The 19,301-nt window shown below is 38.1% G+C and overlaps 1 protein-coding gene across 4 annotated transcripts; it reads left to right on the top strand.

The window, feature by feature from the left end:
• Positions 1–4: 4 nt before the first annotated feature.
• On the top strand, positions 5–18,959 carry smad2 (SMAD family member 2). Of its 4 annotated transcripts, none has more exons than XM_086300319.1 (11): positions 5–165; positions 3,371–3,835; positions 8,503–8,592; positions 10,531–10,724; positions 11,017–11,151; positions 11,330–11,392; positions 11,586–11,639; positions 11,749–11,961; positions 12,375–12,512; positions 13,925–14,069; positions 15,316–18,959. In XM_086300319.1, the coding sequence occupies exons 2-11, from the start codon at positions 3,585–3,587 to the stop codon at positions 15,437–15,439; spliced, it is 1,407 nt and encodes a 468-aa protein (XP_086156445.1). In that variant the 5' UTR covers positions 5–165; positions 3,371–3,584; the 3' UTR covers positions 15,440–18,959. The 4 variants fall into 4 exon arrangements, with proteins under 4 accessions (XP_086156445.1, XP_086156442.1, XP_086156446.1 ...); XM_086300316.1 differs by having other exon boundaries at positions 11,330–11,404; XM_086300318.1 differs by having other exon boundaries at positions 6–123; positions 11,330–11,404.
• The last annotated feature ends 342 nt before the right edge of the window (positions 18,960–19,301 follow it).

Here is a 19,301-nt window from a genome sequence, read left to right as displayed (position 1 = left end):
AAGCAATACATGTTTGGTTGAGCTTTGAATGAGGAGCCATCATCCCGGCGGCTAGGAGGTGGAAAATACATTTCAAAGTATCTCTGGATGAATTCAAAATGAGCAAGCAGGCTTTTTTCACAGGTACTCCAGTGACTGTTAAGCTTCACTTTATCTCGGTGCTGGGTAAGCGTGTTTTTTTTTTTTTAAATAATGAAAGAGAATTGATTTGTAAGCGACAAAACATGCCACAGACCTGTTTGTCTGTGACAAAGTAGCAAGGTTGCTAGCAGATTTTTTCGCACTCTTGTTTTTTTTTTTTGTTTTTGTTTTTTGAGAGAGAGAGGGGGGCGAGGTGAAGAGGATGAGGGGGAACTATCAGTCATTCCGAGACAAAAGAAACCCTAATATCTTCACCAATATGTGGCTGAGGGCAAATGACAGCCAGCAATGAGACCAACTCGCCTTTTGTGGCTCGTTGAAGTCTACATCCCCTTGCCATTAAGTAGCGTTAGCTTATTCTTCGAATCGCGTGTGTTATGCAGGCGATCTCGGAGAAGAAGTAACCCAAACAGATCGTTGCAGACATATTATTGTTGCTTATTCCCTTCGTAAGATCCCGATAGTATGCCAGGATTTCGAGTTGACACGAATCAACGAATGGCCGAGGAGCAAATAACAAACGGCCTAATCGGCACGTTTTGTTCTCCTGACTCCTTAACTTGCATTGAGACTTTGTGTTCACTTTGAAGGCTCTCACACTCGCCAGCGGCTTGTCCCTGAGATTTTGTTATTTCGAAAAACCATTGCTTCTCTTCAGCATATTAACCACAACGCTTAAGTGATCATTCATGTGGACCAAATAATTGCTTTTCATTGAACTCAATCCGTTTATTGAAAAAGCCATTAAGCTTTCATCCAGTAGCTGTTATTTTGCGTACTGCAGCTAGAAATATTGCTTGGCGTGCTTTGCTGTTTGGACAGTATCAAACAAACACAGAATTAAGCTTGTAGTTAATTATTTTAAGGAAAGGTCTCTCTCTGGAAGCTGCTCTTACTGTAGGAGTCCAAGGGTTAAGCATTAAGTGAAAATAATTCTTAGAAGGAGCTTGGACTTTCAGAGTAACACACTAAGGATATTTATCCTTTCCACCTGGCAGCTAACTTGAGAAATCTGCATCTGCCAGTAGTTCTGTCTGGATTTATTAGAGTCCATTGATCTGTAGTGCAGCTGTCTAATCCAAAAGCAATGGAGTATACGTCTTGGCAAGACTGAGTCCGCAAAGAAGATGTATTTTCAAATTTCCTTTAGTAATTCAATTACAGTTGTCTCTGGAGGTCCTGTTTGAATTGCACAGTCTGAGCATGTGTGCTCTTCCATCAATAGGCTAGAAAATGGCTCTCTGCAATAAAAAAGACAGGTCTAATACAGGAGGAGGTTACACTTGCGAGTCAAAGCTCACATCAGTGTCCTGAACTTGGTGTTTAGTGTGTGTTCCACATTTCATGAGCTGTTTTCTGCTTAGTTGCTAGTCCAATTGAGGGTGAGGTTGAGGTTTAGAATTGCTCCACTCAGTTGTAGTGAAGGGGAATATCAGATTGAAAGTCTAAAGAAAAGCATCCTGGAAGCTTAAGAGTTTATCAGGAGTAGGTGGGCCAGCAGGTTTCATCTGAAATTCCCTCTAGGAACCTGCTACTGACCAGGATTAAACAGTCCTCAGTTTCCTTATGATAGGGTAATAACAGGTTTTGGTTACAGAAATGCTATAGATTGCTACCTAAGATGGGTGTTCTTCCCTGTTAAGTAAAAACAATACTTTAGCATAATTATATACCCTTTAGTTGTTTCCAAAGCCGACTATATACTGGGGAACAGGATCAAGTGCACCATCCACCATTTGGAATAACAGATTTATATGGGTTAGGATCCTTCAAAAGTTTAGTATTGATTTGTCTAGAGCTGCATTTGTATGAACAACATGCATGTGATGCTGAATAACTACATTAGGGACCAAAAAATTTGGTGTAAATAGTGAAATGCAAGGGGGCTGTACTAACAAGCAAATCCAGTATACCAGGATGAATTGTGATATTTGGGTTCACTCACTCTAACATCGGCAGTCGGGCTAAGTGGTCACACAACGGTTCCTATCAACTCGATAAGTCAAGCTAGGCTTTTCAAGTCTAGCTATGAGCACATTCACACAGTGGTGTTGGCCACATATGGCACAAACATGCATACATTTACTGGTAGCGGGGTGGCCTATTCTACTTTACAATAGAAACAATAATAGAAAACTACAATAATAGAAAATATGAAGTGGTCAAAGACACATGTCAAGCTAAAAGTAGCACATTTACTGCAACCAAAGCAGCATTGTATGTGTCTGGTGGGCATTGTATGTAAATGATATAAATAAGAAGTATATTAATGTGTGGTTAGGAAGACTGGAGCAGCACATAAAAACTCTATTTAAAGCCCAGTAGAAAACCAGCAAGTAAGCTTTGTATATGTAAGTTAGTAGACTTCTCAGCACCACAACTCTGTCATAGAAGCACAGGTTGAGCATTAGCTTGGTAAGATGGATGCAACCCTGGTGGTTTTAGACTGTGTGAGAGCAAGTAACGAACAAAAATATAAACAGAATTTAAACTGGCAGGTAAGTAGAACTGCAAATTTTATACAAGGTCAAAGCTTTATACCAGCCTTAGCGTTCTTTTAGTGTTATATAACTATTTTAAAGGCTAAACAACAACATATAAAATTGCTTAAAAACTGCTAGTAACCACAGGGTATGTCTAATTAGTTGTTGCCAGAAAATGACAAAAGTGAAAGTTATATTAAGTTAATAAGTAGGCAGTGGGTTTCAAAACTTGGGTTGAACCTAAAGTCCCTCCACTAAGCCCCAAATACTGCTTTGTAATATAGGACTGTCATAAATATGTATAAGTGTTGCTCTGTTGCCTGTACTTGAAACATTTTTCTGTAAATAGTGTATTGGTGGCATTTTTTTAGGCTATGTCAGTTAAGTACTCAGATTTTCAAATCAAATGCTGTTCATCATTTCTATATATCTTTAAATAGCCAGTGAAATGACCTGTGAGTGTTGTAGTCCTAAAAATATGTCTCTGTTTAAAGTGTTTGCAAAAGTTAGGTGTTAATGGCTTTAATAAAAAAAAACAATATATGAGAGGTGAGAGATGGTTGTTAATACGGATGCATCAAATTTTTGTGCTTTGTGTGCAGTGGGAGAGGTGATAGTGGAAAGCTGTGATACAAATGATTAAAAAAAACAACAACTTTAAGTTTAAAAGAAATACATTCAATTGTTCATCTCACTTAATATTTTTGTGCACAAATGTTAATGTGTGTTTTCTCTCTGTTTTCTAGGTTTCTTTGGATTTATTCCCCTTCAATCCCTATATTTAGTTTGACTTCTGAAGACCAATGCCTTAGTTCTGATCAAACATTACTCGTAAAAGACATACATACGCTGGGTATATTAACAGTGAGTTCAGACCAGTCAACTATATCACTCCCCCAAACCCTTCTTTCCCAACTCAAGACAGATTAAGAGGGGCATCAGAACATTCAACAAGCTACCATGTCCTCCATCCTTCCCTTCACCCCACCTGTTGTGAAGCGGCTCTTGGGATGGAAGAAGACTCCAGCGGGGAGCGGAGGAGCAGGAATCGGAGGGGTTGGGGAGCAGAATGGAGGTGGACAGGAGGAGAAGTGGTGTGAAAAAGCAGTTAAAAGCTTGGTAAAGAAGCTTAAGAAGACGGGACAATTGGACGAGCTAGAGAAAGCGATCAGTACACAGAACAGCAACACAAAGTGTGTCACCATACCCAGGTAAGATAGGGACCCAGAGATCCTGTATTTCTATGTTTTGTTTTTTTTGTCTCTGAACTGTAGACGCTCATTCACAACAGCTTTGTGCATTAATACATTTATATAAAGCAAATTTTTTCATTTCCACTGAATGGTTAAAAATGAAGACTACAACAGTGAACAATGCAGTTGCTTTTTTCAGCACTGTCACACTTCCACACAAAAACAAATCTGCTGGCAGCATGGAATGGTGTGCCACAATACCGCAAATTAGTGAGTGCAGTGAGGTATATCAACACACATGAAAGTAAGAAAAAGAGTGACAGGCACCCACACATTTGCAGAAAGAAGTCTCCGTTATGCAACAGTGGGTCCACTTCCCCAATACTTTGTGCCATAGGTTAGCAAGGCAGCAGAAGTGAAACCAGGTTGGAGGAAACAGATGTCCTGCATGCATTGCCAACCAAAACCATCTTGTGCTTGCTTTCATTAGAACTCACTAACCTATATGCAGAACTCGGGGGTGCATTCACACCGTCTGCAGAGTTTGCTCTATATTGATTTTTCTCTGATAATCTTTGATTGCATCAGCCTTGTGGTCTTCTGCACCTTAAGAATATGAACTGCCTGAGCTGATTTCAGTGTTTCCTTTGAGAACATTATACCGATGACTGATCATTCGGATGAATTTGATCGAAAACAGTGAAAAGATTAGAATAGAATAGAATAGAATAGCCTTTATTGTCATTGTACAGAGTACAACGAAATTGGAGTGCCACTCCCTTGGTGCAAGTTTCAATAATAAATATAAATGTAAAATATAAAAAGTACAAAAAAAACAATCGTAAGTACTCAAACAATAGTATGTACAATATATACAGGATAGCAGCATTAATATAATGACAGTATGAATAGCAGCATAATATAATGACAGTGAAAACAGTGAAAAGATTAAATTTTTTTTGTCTTGCGCCAGTAGTTTGCACCATCTCGTCTCCTAATTCTATAAAGTTTATTTTCAAATCAAAGATCTAAATGTTATTTAAGTAATAAACGTCTCTGGCTTCAAAGGTAGGAGCATAATGTTGTTGTTTAACTGGTAGCATACTTTTAAGTACTTTCAGATAACAGCAGGCGTTACTAATTAAATAGCTGCTTTTTTTAATTAGCACTCTGCATTGGCCACTTCACTTCATGAAGCACTTTAAGTCCAGTAAGTTTTGTAGAAATTATGTTATTACAACTCTCAAGCAATAAAGTAAGAGACAACCAAATGTGAATAGCTGTTGAAGCAATGTCCAAAAACTTAAGAATACCTTTGGTATGTAAAGCATTCTGCACCAGTTAACAAACTGTTTGAAATATGATGAACATTATATGATTACAAAAGTTGATGAAATTCTATTAAAAAATGAGTTGTGCAGTTTGTTACAGTGAAGAATATTCTCTTAACAAATTGCAGTTTTTGCAAACAAGTGAAGAAAAAACAAAAGAAAATGCATCTATTTATTCTTTTCATTCTGAAACTGTTTGCCATAATACCTAGTTCAAATAGTCGCTGGCTACCTCTCTTACATATGGCTTCAGTAGATTTCTGTTTGTCACATGAGAAGGTGTTGGAAGTCTCCAGATGAGGTGAGACAAAAAAGTCATGGAAACCCAACAAAGTACACGTGATCACCTTTCATTAATTCACTGAGGATCGGATTATTAGAAGCTTCCCTTCTCAAGTGTTTTATGCAATGTAGTCTTTCTCTCCTTTCTGTCTTAAGCCTCATGTTAATTACAAATTATAATTTGGTATTATTTTAGTACCACACTACGTACTTATGCTGACCATAAATCAGCACACTCAGACTGGCCTGTCACTGAATTGATGGGTGCTATTCTTGATCACTCAACCCATTGCTTTCTATTGGTAGCTTTTGACAGATATGGAGAAGAAAAAGAAATGAAAATTCAGATCTAATTTACATCAGGTGTTCAAAGCAATTGGCATTTCAATAACATTTTTCTAGTCCTACATATGTGCTTTAGACTACAGGCCACATTTAACCATACATCCATGCAAGTGTCTTATTCTGTACACTAAAAGCACTGTATCTACCTCTTATCCATGGCCAATTAACAAAACAAGCTCACCTTTTGACTGTGGGACGAAGCTGGAGTATTGGGGTAGAAACCCATATAGTCACAGAGAATGCTGGTCAGATTTACCGAGAATATAATGGAGTTGAAACTAGCATGTGTCTGGTTTGGCAGACTGGTGCTTTCCTGCTTTCCTTCCATTTTTTGTAACTTAGTTTGTGAAACAATTGAGGGCTTTGTGAGGTGACCAGAAATGTAAATGCAGCTAATGTGATGGAGTTTGCACTGTATTTCTTTTTTCCTTTTTTTGGCCTTGTAGCACACACAGGTTCACCTTCTGTATTAAGGAATATTAGACGACGTCCTTGGTGGGCAGATAGTTTCTCAGCAGTGCACTCTGGTCAGATTTCTGGCTGAGGTCAGACAGACATAATTACATTGCAGTCTTTAATGCATTTGTGTAGATGTACTCTGAATGGATGAGCGCGCATATATATAGATAGATAGATAGATAGATAGATAGATAGATAGATATAAAATCAGTACTTTGCAAAAGTTTTAAGGTACCCATCATTTCTTTATATTTTGCTAAGAAACTGTAGAAATATGTGCAGTGATGTATTCAAACATGTAAAAACCTAAATGTAAATACAGTATAAAAGGCAAAAACAGGGTTTGTACAATTGTAGTAGACTTAATCTAACTTAGGCAAGCTTTCTTTAAGTAGTCTTCAGGAATTGTTCTCTTGAAGGACATTCAAAGTTCTTTGGATGCCAGATGTCTTTTGTTTTGTTCTCTGTCTAGATGATCCCTTACCACTTCAATAATATTGAGGTCCAGGCTCAGGGGAGACCAATCAATAACTGAAACTGACAGTTTTCCATTCGAGTGTGTTTGGGATCATTGCCAGACTGAAAGTTGCAGCCCATCAGATGCTTTCCAGATGGTATTGTGTGGTGGATCAAAATCTAATGATACTTTTCTGTAATCATGATACAATCAGTTCTTACAAGATCCCCAACACCTAGGGCTGAAATGCAGCCCAAGCCGTCATAGAAGCAAGATGCAAAGAAATGAGGGCCAGCACAACATTTTTGCACAGTATTGTATGTGGTTATGTACTGTATTCTAAACAGTGCATCTGAAAGTGGTCTAACTGTTGAGGAAGTTGTCAGAGATTTTAGCACAGATGAGAATGGCTCATCATATGTTGTCATCCATGTCCTGTAAATGAAAAAGACAAGACTTGCATGATGCTAAATGTCTGCTGTTTTCTTCTCATTGAGGAATGTAGGTTAGATTGTAGTTTCTGATATAGAACTGATAAAATCATGATAGTTACCGAAAGACATTTGTTTAGACAGTATGTTTTAAGGGTTGTAACTACACAGCTTGGATTCTTTTAGCTGCATAGTACGTCACATCGCCTCTAATTTCCTTTAAGCTCAAGAAAGTGACGATAAAGTCTAAGATTTTTTTTTTTTTTCTTTTGGTCTTTTTGTGGGTGGAGTGAAGGATGTGGAAAAAGGTATCTCGAGTATTGCAAGGTGTTTGTAGGTTTCTTTCTGACTGGAGGTAGGAAACACTGTAGCAGCTCTGCTATTTCTGGAGATAGTTGGTGGTAATGGAAATTTTAAATGACAACAGCCTAATGTTTTGCGCATACTTTGGTTAAACTTGCAAGAAGACGCTTTTAAAATACAGTTCTAGTTTTGTGTCAAATTATCTCCAGTGATCAATAGGTGAATAGATGAAGATCAAGGGTTCCCAGACAGGGGGCTTTTTGACGATGGACTCAAGAGACCTTGTACTTTTGACCTTTTTAAGTAGGAAAGGAAGAAGGCAAAGTGCTATCTGTGATTCTTGTAGTTGTAAAACTATGCAAGTAGGGTGATAAGCTTCGAGATAGAGAACCTTGCACAGACAGGCATGACAATCATTTTGCTCTAATCAGACAACAGGATCTCTCACACAAACTCCTTATATGCAGATACACATTAGTGTTGTATCCTTTTTTTTCTTTTTCTTTTCTCACGTCTTTACACACAAAGTGTTTAGTGATTTCTTTTTTTTTTTTTTTAAATGTCCTCATTCACATATCATTCATGTTTAGATTAATATATTTCTTCACATCACACTTCTCATGTTTTTGAAAAAAACATGCCCAAATGTGTGGTTTTATTTTATTTTTACTTGTTTGTGTGTTCTTTGCAGTTGTGCATTTTAGCGGCTTATTAGCCACCTAAGTCAAGTAAATCACAATTGGATGCATGCCTGGAATTGTATTATCTTACGGAGCCATTCTGTGTCACCTGATTGCACCACATCACTATTGTCTGATTTGGATTTGTCTTGCAGTCATCTGTCATCTTGTTGGTCTCTTACTGGGAAACTGAAGGTGGAGCTTTTTCCTTCCTTCATGCCATTGAGTTACCAACTGTACATATCTGTGATTTCATCGTACTAATTTGGAATGAAACGCCTCATGTTTACCATCTGTTTGCTTTCATTTTGTATTTTTTTTTCTTTTTCCACTTGTGTGCGTGTGTATGTGTATGCATGTCTTTGGTGTGCGTGCCTGTGTGTTTCTGTGTCTGTAGCAATTGCTCAGACCTTTGGGGTCTAGGCTCAGGCCACATGATAGAGCAGTGGGACTCAGCAGGCATGTACGGATATCCTGACCACAGCAGGTGAATATACTCACATGCATGAAAAATACAGTGATCCAACAGATTTACTACATATGTCTTCATTATTGCAAAAGTTGTGCAGAAAAAAGTAATGCCTATTGTTTTTTTAAGATGGGGTCATTTCTGTTGTTTTTGTTTTTTAAACCAGATGTAATCACAACTTGTGCTACAACTTTGCATTTTTGGTTATTTAGTAGAGGTGGGAATCACCATACATCCCGCGATACGATATTATCACAATACTTAACGCACGATACGATATTATTGCAATTTTTTAAAATATTTTGCGATATTCAGATTCTGTACATAAAGGTAAACTTTATCAATATTCATTTTATCTGATATCAAAGTCTCACACTCAGTCTTTCTCTCATTTCAGTCAGTTTTATTGTTGACAAACTGAACGGTTTGTTTTACAGTCTAGTCCAACTTAACTGAATGCAACCATCTGGTACAATTATAGCTATTCTGAACTATGCAATTTATGAAAACTATGCAGCCCCTTCAGCAACTGAAGAATTTGAAAGTAAATTAAAACAAAATATAATTTTACATTAAATAAAAAAGTTTTAAACTTAATTAAAATAAAACATGTCTTAAATTAAAATAAGTAAACTGTCATGTTTATTGCTGCCAAAAAACAAGTTAAACACATTTGGACAGTGAAGGAATGATTCTTGCTCAGAAAAAGGATCAACATGCTCTGAAGTCAGAGCACAAAAACCTTTTTGTAACAGAATATCGATTTCTGCTGTCCCTGTATCGATACATAATTGGCAAACAAAATATCACCATACTACACAGTATCGATTTTTTTCCCCCACCCTTATTATTTAGACGATAAGGAAATAATGTAGCTGGTCATTTCCACTGAAAAGCTTTCTTTATAGCTTTTTAAATAATCAACTAGCAGGTAGGCTTTTAAAATAAGGTTTAGCCATGCAACATATCCAGTAACTTTTAAAAATATATACCGTATTTCCCGGACTACAAAGCGCACCCGAATATTAGCCGCACAAGCTAAAATCAGGGGAAAATCCTGTTTTGTACATACATTAGCCGCACCTGACTAAAGGCCGCAGGTGTTTCAATGTTGACTTATCATATGTAAGAGAATATGCACAAAGGGAATTGTCAGGAAAGAGATGGCTGTTTGGAGACATCACTTTTATTAATATTTTGAAAAACAAGTTATGGGTACATATTTGCATAACCTTTTAGGTATATGTACAAGTAGCGGTAATTACAAGTAGGAAACATGTACTGTGCTTCATAAATGAGTAACAAATGTAGTACATAATAACCTACAGCACACCAGAAAAATAGATTCGGACTACCTTTTAGGCTCAGGTGCAGCGACACGGCTTTAACAAGAAGAAAAGTCAGTCATTCACCACCATCTTCCTGCCCACTAAAACCACCAAAGTCCTCTTCTCCAGTGTCGGATACAAACAGGCTCAGGATGGCTTCGTCATCCACTCTCAGCTTCTTTCCTTCGTTGTCACTTTCAAAACCAAAGAAATCCTCGTTGTCAGTGTCAGAGTCGAACACCCTCAGAAGGGCCGTAGCGGTGTCCTGTTTTTCACGCTACTTGTACGGCACTATGTTGTCTGGCGGATGGACACGTGACCAACACACCACTCTTGAACCCCGATACTGTGTGTCTGATCACATGCCCTTCCGCCAGGCAACGTAGTGCCGTACAACAGCGGAACAAACAAAACAAATCGTCTTACGATATGACAAAAATCATGGACAATCCATAGAAAAGCCGCACCTGACTAAAAGCCGCAGGGTTCAAAGCTTGTGGAAAAATTACGGTATATATTAGTAAGCACTTTCAAACCAGAAATGACACAATCACCTTTCAGAGTTTCTGAGAGTTTTTTGTGAAGATCTTGGCGCATTATGAGCTGCTTTTCATCTTCTCTCGCTTAGGTCACTGGATGGCCGTCTTCAGGTGTCTCATCGTAAGGGCCTGCCTCACGTCATCTACTGCCGCCTGTGGAGATGGCCTGACCTTCACAGCCACCATGAGCTGAGGGCCATTGACACCTGCCAGTATGCATTTAACCTTAAGAAGGATGAAGTGTGTGTCAATCCCTACCATTACCAGAGAGTGGAGACACCTGGTAAGGGTCCTTGAGAATTGTGTGTCCTCTTACTTCAAGTACTTTTGGTTCTGGTGTTCAAGATGTCCTTGAACAACCCTATGAGCATGGTAGTCATAGCAAAATCATTGTTTTAGATCTCGTAGTCTCTTTCCGTTTTGTGCTGTTAAAATCAGTCTAAATGTGTTTATATTAGTGTTCATTCGTCTTTTTACAAGATTATATTTAGTGGAAAAATGCATATAATTATATCATATTAATTGGTATAACAATTTCCATCTGTACTTGTCAATAACACTCCTTTTCTCTTCAGTGCTGCCACCGGTGTTGGTCCCACGTCACACAGAGATTCTGACAGAGCTTCCGCCTCTAGACGACTTTACAAACTCCATTCCTGAAAACACCAACTTCCCTGCAGGCATAGATCCTCCTAATAACTATATACCAGGTATGTATGTTTTCCTTCATATTTCAGTAGTTTCACTCATTTGTTTAAAGTAACAACTGATCTTTCTGTGCTAACTCTTGAGCTTTGGTTTAGTATAAAAACCCCTTGGCTTTGTTTGGGTTTTAAGCAATGGTTGCTGTTAAGAATACACATCTTATTTAATGTTCCTTTTTTACAGACACTCCTCCACCTGGCTATATGAGTGAAGATGGTGAAACCAGCGACCAGCAGATGAATCAAAGTATGGAATCAGGTAGATTAGTTGAGTTTAGCACTTGGAAATATCCTTAAGATTATACTCGCATGTAAACTTCTGGATTTTTTTTTTTCCTCACACATGCACGTCATTACAGCAGTGTGTTTTACACAGGCAGTGTTTAAAATGCAAAACAGAGTACAACAAGATGTAATGTGTTGTATGTTTTTGTCATCAGGCTCACCAGCAGAAATGTCACCGAGCACCCTGTCTCCTGTCAGTCACGGCCTGGGTAAGAGCGATTTATTGGTTTATTTATTTATCTTTAGTTTCCTTGGAAATTATCAATAAATGATTCAATGAAAACTTTAAACATTACCACCTTGATTTCTTTCTTTCAGACCTTCAGCCAGTCACCTATAGCGAACCAGCATTCTGGTGCTCTATAGCTTACTACGAGCTAAACCAGCGGGTTGGAGAGACGTTCCATGCCTCACAGCCATCCCTGACCGTTGATGGCTTCACCGATCCCTCCAACTCTGAACGCTTCTGTTTAGGGCTTCTCAGCAATGTTAACAGAAATGCTACTGTTGAAATGACAAGGAGACATATAGGTACAGCATACACTGCCACACACTCAAAAATAACATGGTGTAGCAGCTACTCTGTGTGGGAAAAGCTCTTTTTAAGGATTTTTACAGTGTTGCGGCACTTTAACAATACCTGCACTATGACTCTCAGATTCATTACACTGACGTCCTTGAGCTGTAAATGTGTCTTTACAGAGATTTCAATTGTAAAGGTGCTGTGAGAAATACAGCAGTTCTTTCAGTGATGGCTTTAAAAATCTATCTGATAAAGACATGTTGCTGAATAGGTGTGACTGATTTAAGACTTTCCATAGCACTATGTCCACTGATATTTCACTCAAGTTCAAGCTTTGCTCCAGAGTAAGCCTTTGTGATTTTTTTTTTCCTGTCTTTTTTTCGTTAGCTTCACATTAATTTTTCTGTGATACATTCTGCAGGTCGTGGCGTGAGATTGTATTATATCGGAGGGGAGGTGTTTGCCGAGTGCCTCAGCGACAGTGCCATTTTTGTCCAGAGTCCTAACTGCAATCAACGATATGGCTGGCACCCCGCCACAGTCTGCAAGATACCACCAGGTTTGTACATGTTTTGTTTTATTTTTTAAATAAAGCTGAATGATTCTTATACAACAGTTTAAAAAGGTCCTGCCTGGTTTGCTTACAAGATACAGTATAGAAGATGTACTTTATTTATCCTAAAGATGTGAATTTTGCAAATGTCTCAGAAAGGTAAAAACTAATCTGGGATCAAAATGAGTATTAAAAAATGTTAAATAAGTAAATGTTTGGCTGACAATATTAGGTAGTAGCATACAATACAGTAAAAAAAAATCTAAGTTTATAAAAAAGTGACTTACCTAGTGTAGTAGAAACAGCATAGCAGATATCAGATGCTATTAAAGTTTCTCAGTAGCAGAAAGTGCAGTACAGTGAAGTAAATCAGTAAGTGTTAAGTGCTGTGACACTGCAGGGTTGAGATAAACTTTTGAGAGATGATTCTCTGCTAGGCATATGTGTTAATTTGAACACAGTTATGGCATGAACCACAATTTCCTGTGTCAGTCAGTCTGGAGCTGAATCACTCTTAGTAAAAAGTGCACTGCTGCCTGTACAGTAAGTGGTTCAGAGGGCTTCTAACGTGTCCAGCTTGTATCACAGAGGTGGCCTTCCAGATTGGTTTGTTTAGTCTGTTGGCGTCCGACTGATAGAAAATCCCTAGTGTTTTGCTGTACACATTGAAGGATCTCTGCCTTCTCAGGGGATACAACCTGCTCGTGCCCTTCTTGGGGAAAAAAACAAAAAACCTTAGTGTTGGTCCTCCTCCAATGGAAGTATCACCAAACAAAGATTAAGAAAATGATGGTGCGTGATGGCTGTGCTTTTTGTTTTTTGTTTTTTTTTTAAATTAAAATAGCTCTGATATGTAGACCCCCCCCCCCCCCCCCCCCCCCCCCCTCTGATATTGATGAAATTGAGCTTGAAGAAAGGGAATACAGTGTGACAGTCTTTTCAGACACTCACCCACACTCTGACTCATCTGTACCCATGTAACTTTGAACATTTCATCCCTGGCCAAAAGAGCAGTGTGAACGCTATCATTACTGAAGCACACAGTGGTACTGAAATGCACCACAAAGATCTTTTGAACATTCAGGGGTCAGATTTGTAAGGCTTGTGTAGAATAATTCCTAACATGCAACACACCCACTCCTCACAATGGTTCAGCTTGGTACCTACAAATATAGCACAACTGTGATCTTGCTAATTCTAATATTCAGCTTACTGGTTTTGGAAATGCACATTTATTTAATTTGTTGTTAATTTGGCTTTATTTTTGTAAAATGTTACATGTGCACAAATGTGAAAAATGAAATGTCCTCGGAGTATTTGCATTAACTAAATTAAATCTTTCCTGGTGGGGATTATTAGTCCCACACATCATTTTGTTCGTTTCCTTTTTCTAATGTATTTTTTTTCTGTTTTGATAGGCTGTAATCTGAAGATTTTTAACAACCAGGAGTTTGCCGCACTGCTGGCCCAGTCAGTAAATCAAGGGTTTGAGGCTGTATACCAACTAACCAGGATGTGCACCATCAGAATGAGCTTTGTCAAGGGCTGGGGAGCTGAGTACAGGTGAATTTGTCTCTGAAGCACATGTTCTCTTACACTGCCATCCATAATGAATGGAGGGCTTTCTGGTCCCCATCAGACCAGAGAGTTGCTCAGTAAAACTCAGTAGTGTTGTCTCTCTCTCTCTGTGGACTGCTCAGGAATATAGTGTTTGCAATTTCTGAGCCGTTTAATTCATTTATTTTTCTCTGTAAACTGTTAATGTTGCAAATGTTGGCATGACTCTGATTGCTAACAATATTTTTCTGGTTCTATGAACTGAAAGGCTTAGGCCTACCTTCCCTTTTTAAAAACAACTTTTGGTTGTAATTTTGTGTACACATCAGTGTCCATCTAAGTTCTTTATGCACTAAAAATGAGCTTGTGGGTAGAGGCCACATACGGTAAGTGTCACAAATAGTTGTGACAAAGCTTGTGGTTCCCTTCACCTCTGCACATTTTGCTTGCCATGATGTGATGGTTGAATAGTCAGCAATAGAAGTTGTATTAGTTCTCAAGATGTTCTAGGGGGACTTTTCTGAAGCTATTGGACTGTGCATGAAAAAGACTGTAGTTTCCCTTAACACTGACTCATAGCTTGTATACCTTCAAGTTAATGGACTGAACCTAAGTAAATTAGTCTTAAGGAGAAATAGTGAATCAGCAACCTAACTTGAGAAAGTGATGAAGGACTTGAAATTCAAATCTAGGTACACTCTCACTCTCTATTGCGGTGTCAGCAGTATATCTTACATGCAGGTCGTAGAGAAGCAGCTCGTGCAAGATTTTAAGTGGTCATAGTTTGTGTGTGCACGTAAAATGTTAAGTTTTTAGGAGCTAAATGCATGGAACATCATTAACAAAGGATGAGGACTGACTTTTTGCCTTACTGCTCCCCAGTGTTCAGTGGAAGGTAAAACGGGTGCTTTTTACACCCCAAACAGTTTTGTATTTAAACAGAGTAGTAGTTGGTTGGCATGTCCCAAACAGACTGTGAGTGCAGTAAAGGCATCCTGCCAAGAGTAACACACAATGTAACAGTCTTGGACAAACTGCAAACTCAGATGTACATTTTAGTATTTTTAATCACACGTAAGAAATCTCATAATAATGTTTAACATACTGGGTTTTTTTTTTTTTTTGTGCTTTAAAAAATAAAAAATGAATATTGATATGAAATCCATCTATAAATGCTGCTTATTATCAATAACAAATCACATGAAATGCTACTTTTGTCCCATACCCATGTGCTATATTTTTATCCTTGCAGGCGTCAGACAGTCACCAGCACCCCTTGTTGGATTGAACTGCATCTCAATGGCCCCCTCCAGTGGTTGGATAAGGTGTTGACCCAAATGGGTTCACCCTCAGTGCGCTGCTCTAGTATGTCCTAAACAGTGTCCTGCTTTTGCAGATACAAAGTCAGACATTTCAGTGTTTGAACAGTGTATCCTAAAGGAGAGCACCATGCAGTCTTAAGTGATGTACAAACAACAAAACAAAAACAAGAAGAAAAAACCCCCACACACATTGGACCCGGAGGACAAGAGCTTGACATCACTAATTGACAATAGTGGTTTATTAAGTGATGCCACAATAGACCCTGTGATCTCATCAAGTGAGATCACCTTGCAATATCAAAATGACAAGAGAGTGATGTCCTATTGGGCGAGCCTACATTTCTGATCTGAAAACCCAAAGCAGGACAGAGCTTTATTATCCTCCTCACTGACACAGCATCAGCTGCTTCGGGCATCGAGCATGTGACCTTCTACTTGCTGGACAGTCTGTCCAACTACTCGTTCAGATCGCATCTTCACTACCTATTTACCACAGCACAACTTTGATCCCATGTCAGTATTTCCGTTTACACGACGCTGACTAACAGTACTACTGCCACTCCAGGCTCACAATCGACCAAAGCCAACTTCACATCTTCATTTTCTGGCGACCAAACTTCCATTTGATTTGGGATGCTCCTCTCTTCTCCCAGTCAGTCATGTGCTGTTGTTATCACTGACCTCACTATGTTGGAATGCAAAGTCTTCTGCTCTTAAAGGGGTTTAATTACTCATGAACCCCATCTTCGCATTTTCTCATGCACACAAACCATATGCGCTTTCCTTTTCCTTTGTTTTCATAATGATAAAGTGTCTCCTCTTTATACGAAGTGTGGACTGGTTGGTAAGGAGTTTCCATTAAATAGTAGTAGTCATCACTAACCACCTAGTGTAGATGATTGGAATTAAAGTTGAGGATTACTTGAAGCAAGTGTCTACAATATGTCACACTAGGCCAAAATTTGTTCCTCCCATGCACCCTCTCTTACATTCTCCTTATTTTATTCCACAGTTACATCAGCTTGTTTGTGAAGAGGAGCTCTGTATAGACTTTGAGATGCACAGGCTTAAGATTAAACACAAGGCTTCACTATTGCTTACGTCTAACAAGAGGAAAAGATAAACACCTATTCCCTATGTTTCACATTTGTGGAAGAGGCATAAATCTCTGCAATAGTGTATCATTATTGACATTTTATCAGTAAGTAAAGTCCTGCAGTGTTGGACTGTAATTAACAAGCATCCTCTATTCTGCACTTGCACTATCCTAAATTAAAAATGGTTGCCTTTCATGTAAAATATAGCAAGGTATGCTTTTAAATTGAAAATATAGAAGTGTTGAAAAGCCTACTCGATTCAAGATAATCACAGAAGAAGATTATTATTTTAGACTATTTACTGTAAAGATTTGGGCCCTTACATTGCATGAATTGGTGTTCATTTGATTTGAAAAATGAATAAATAAATAAAATTTCCTATCTGAAAGCCAGCTGGTACCGACATTGGCGTTTGAAAGCGTTTAAGTATTCAAGCTTTAAGTACTCCACAAGCTAGTTACTCTACAGTTATTTTCTTTACTTGTTTCCTTTAGCTACATTTTGTATTTTCTGAGTATTTTTTACATATAAATATATTTAAAATCTTTAAAGCTTTCTTCCTTTTTATTAGAATTTATTTTTCTTAGAACATACCTTCAGTTTGAAAATTATTACAGCTTGATGACTATTTGTGTGTGTGCGTGCGTGTAGCATAGGATATACCATTATCACTGAATTTACCACTTAAAGCACATTTAGTTATCATTGCGCTCAATGACTGACATTGTCCTAATTGATACCTTTCTTTCTTCAACGTGTGAAATTTGGAGACTTTCACCATATTTAGGCTCTTACAGATGTCATCTTAGTGATACCAGTATTTCATCTCAGAGTCTGACCAAAGATCGGCTTAATCTTTAAATTCACCAGTGGCTGTTTGAGCTCCACAATTAAAGATGAGCATTTTATGGTTAAGTACCACAGCTATTAGAAAAATTAAGGTGTTTCGATGACTAAATAACTGACCTTTTGGATATTGATGTATAATCCAACCGCCTCGCAATGGAGTATACAGCACATGGTATTAATTAATATAGCTCTGTTGCTGAAAGGTGTATTTGTGGAGTTAAGATTCCAGTGTGCAGTGAACAAACTGCATCAAAAGCTGATTGAGTTCCGTAATTCAACACATGCACATTAATTAACAATGAGTGTGTTTACTTGCACACGGGATACTAAGTTGAAGTCTCTGTACTGTAAGTGAATTCTTTACTTGGGATTTTAAGTGGGACATGTAAATATATAATAATGGGACTCACTTGCCTCATTGTTGTGGCTCTTGCTGTCACATTCCCAGTATCCTCATTTTACATTCTCTAAATAAAAGCGCTGTTGTTGGTGTGCACGTAAACACATTCCCATCTTCTACTTGATCAGTGATGCAGATGTGACATATTATTATTGCTATTATTTTATTTTTTAAGTAAGGACACCAAAATGAAGGTTTAGCTTCTCACATAATGAGGGCCAAGACATGAAGTCCAGAAATCCTGGTACATGATACATTATTGCATATTCAAAGATGTCAAACTTCAGTAGGTGGGTTTTAGAGCGCACAGTTGATGGATGACGTCTCTCATTAGGCAGTGTACTTCATTGCCTTTATTTTTATCTTTACTTTAGAGCCCTGCCTGTCTTTATACTGGTTTGACCCAGGCAAATGTTGACCTATACTCTTCACCTAACTAATGCTCATCTGTAACCAGACTAAAACCAGCTCAATGTGGTAAATGTTGTTTATCTTTTTGTTATTTATCTGTCAACCTGTCTTATATTTTCTTTTTTTATTTATTAGGGAAAATGTTGACTGGAAGTTATAGCCAGACTTTCCAAATGTTAAAGTGACGATATCATGGTGTATTATTGCTAACCCACGTTTGTTCTATGCAGAAACATTGATAAGGTTTTTGTTTTTTTTTCTTTTCGTTTTTTTTCTGATGGCTAGTCATACTGTTTTGTGCGTATTGCCGGGATCCAGCAAAAGCCTTCGCTTCTATTTGTTTTTAAGTGCCACCTAAGACTTTAGCCTGCCCTACAAATTACCAGCTCTCAGAGGGAAGATGAAACCAAATAAGGTTTCATGACGGCTGATTCAACACATTCTGAAGGTCCACATTCCTATTTAAGGATCACGTGTTGTATTATTATTGTTATTATTATTATTTCTTTTTGTTTCCTGATTGTGATGACAATTGTGTATCTTCAAATAAGCCTCTTTCAGGTGAATCGTCAAGAAGGTGGTTCTTTGGAGACAGTGAAGTTTCTACATGTCACTAGTGATGTGTTGTTATATAGTTGTACTTTTGTTTTTATCATACATGCTGTTCCTTTTGCTTGCTGTCAATGGAGCATATTCACTTAGACAGTCTCTTAGAATTTGTCTTTTCAAACACTTCACTTCATAGGCTTTCCAACTACCTTGCATATACAACTTCTTACTGTGTACACTAATAAAGCTGTTTTAATTCAACTGAAAATAGTGTCTTGTGTTGCATTGCAAATAGTTCTAGCCTTTGTTAGGCTGAGTGTTCTACATAAATGAATAAAGCTTATGTTGGTGTAGTCATCAGTTAAAACTGACAGTTTACCTGAATTTCTTTAATTTAAAATACTGTCCTTTGTGGTGTTTTCGCTCTCGGCATAAACAGGCTGGTTCTTGTACCTTCAGAGCTGCCTTAATTCTTCTTGGCATAGATAAAACAAGGAAACAGTCCTCGGATGCAGAATTGTCGGCTGCACATCCCAAACTCATACCGCATATCTCAGGTGGTCTGCTGGATTGAAATTTGTGATTGTGGAGGCCATTTGCGCTTTGCGAC

The sequence above is a fragment of the Aulonocara sp. 'chitande type north' Nkhata Bay genome, linkage group LG7 (assembly GCF_057382095.1).
Source record: "Aulonocara sp. 'chitande type north' Nkhata Bay isolate Kocher_YH1m ecotype deep benthic linkage group LG7, A_spYH_male_GT1.1, whole genome shotgun sequence".
In the NCBI taxonomy this organism is placed as follows: Eukaryota; Metazoa; Chordata; class Actinopteri; order Cichliformes; family Cichlidae; genus Aulonocara; species Aulonocara sp. 'chitande type north' Nkhata Bay.
This window is presented reverse-complemented; position numbering and strand designations above follow the sequence as displayed.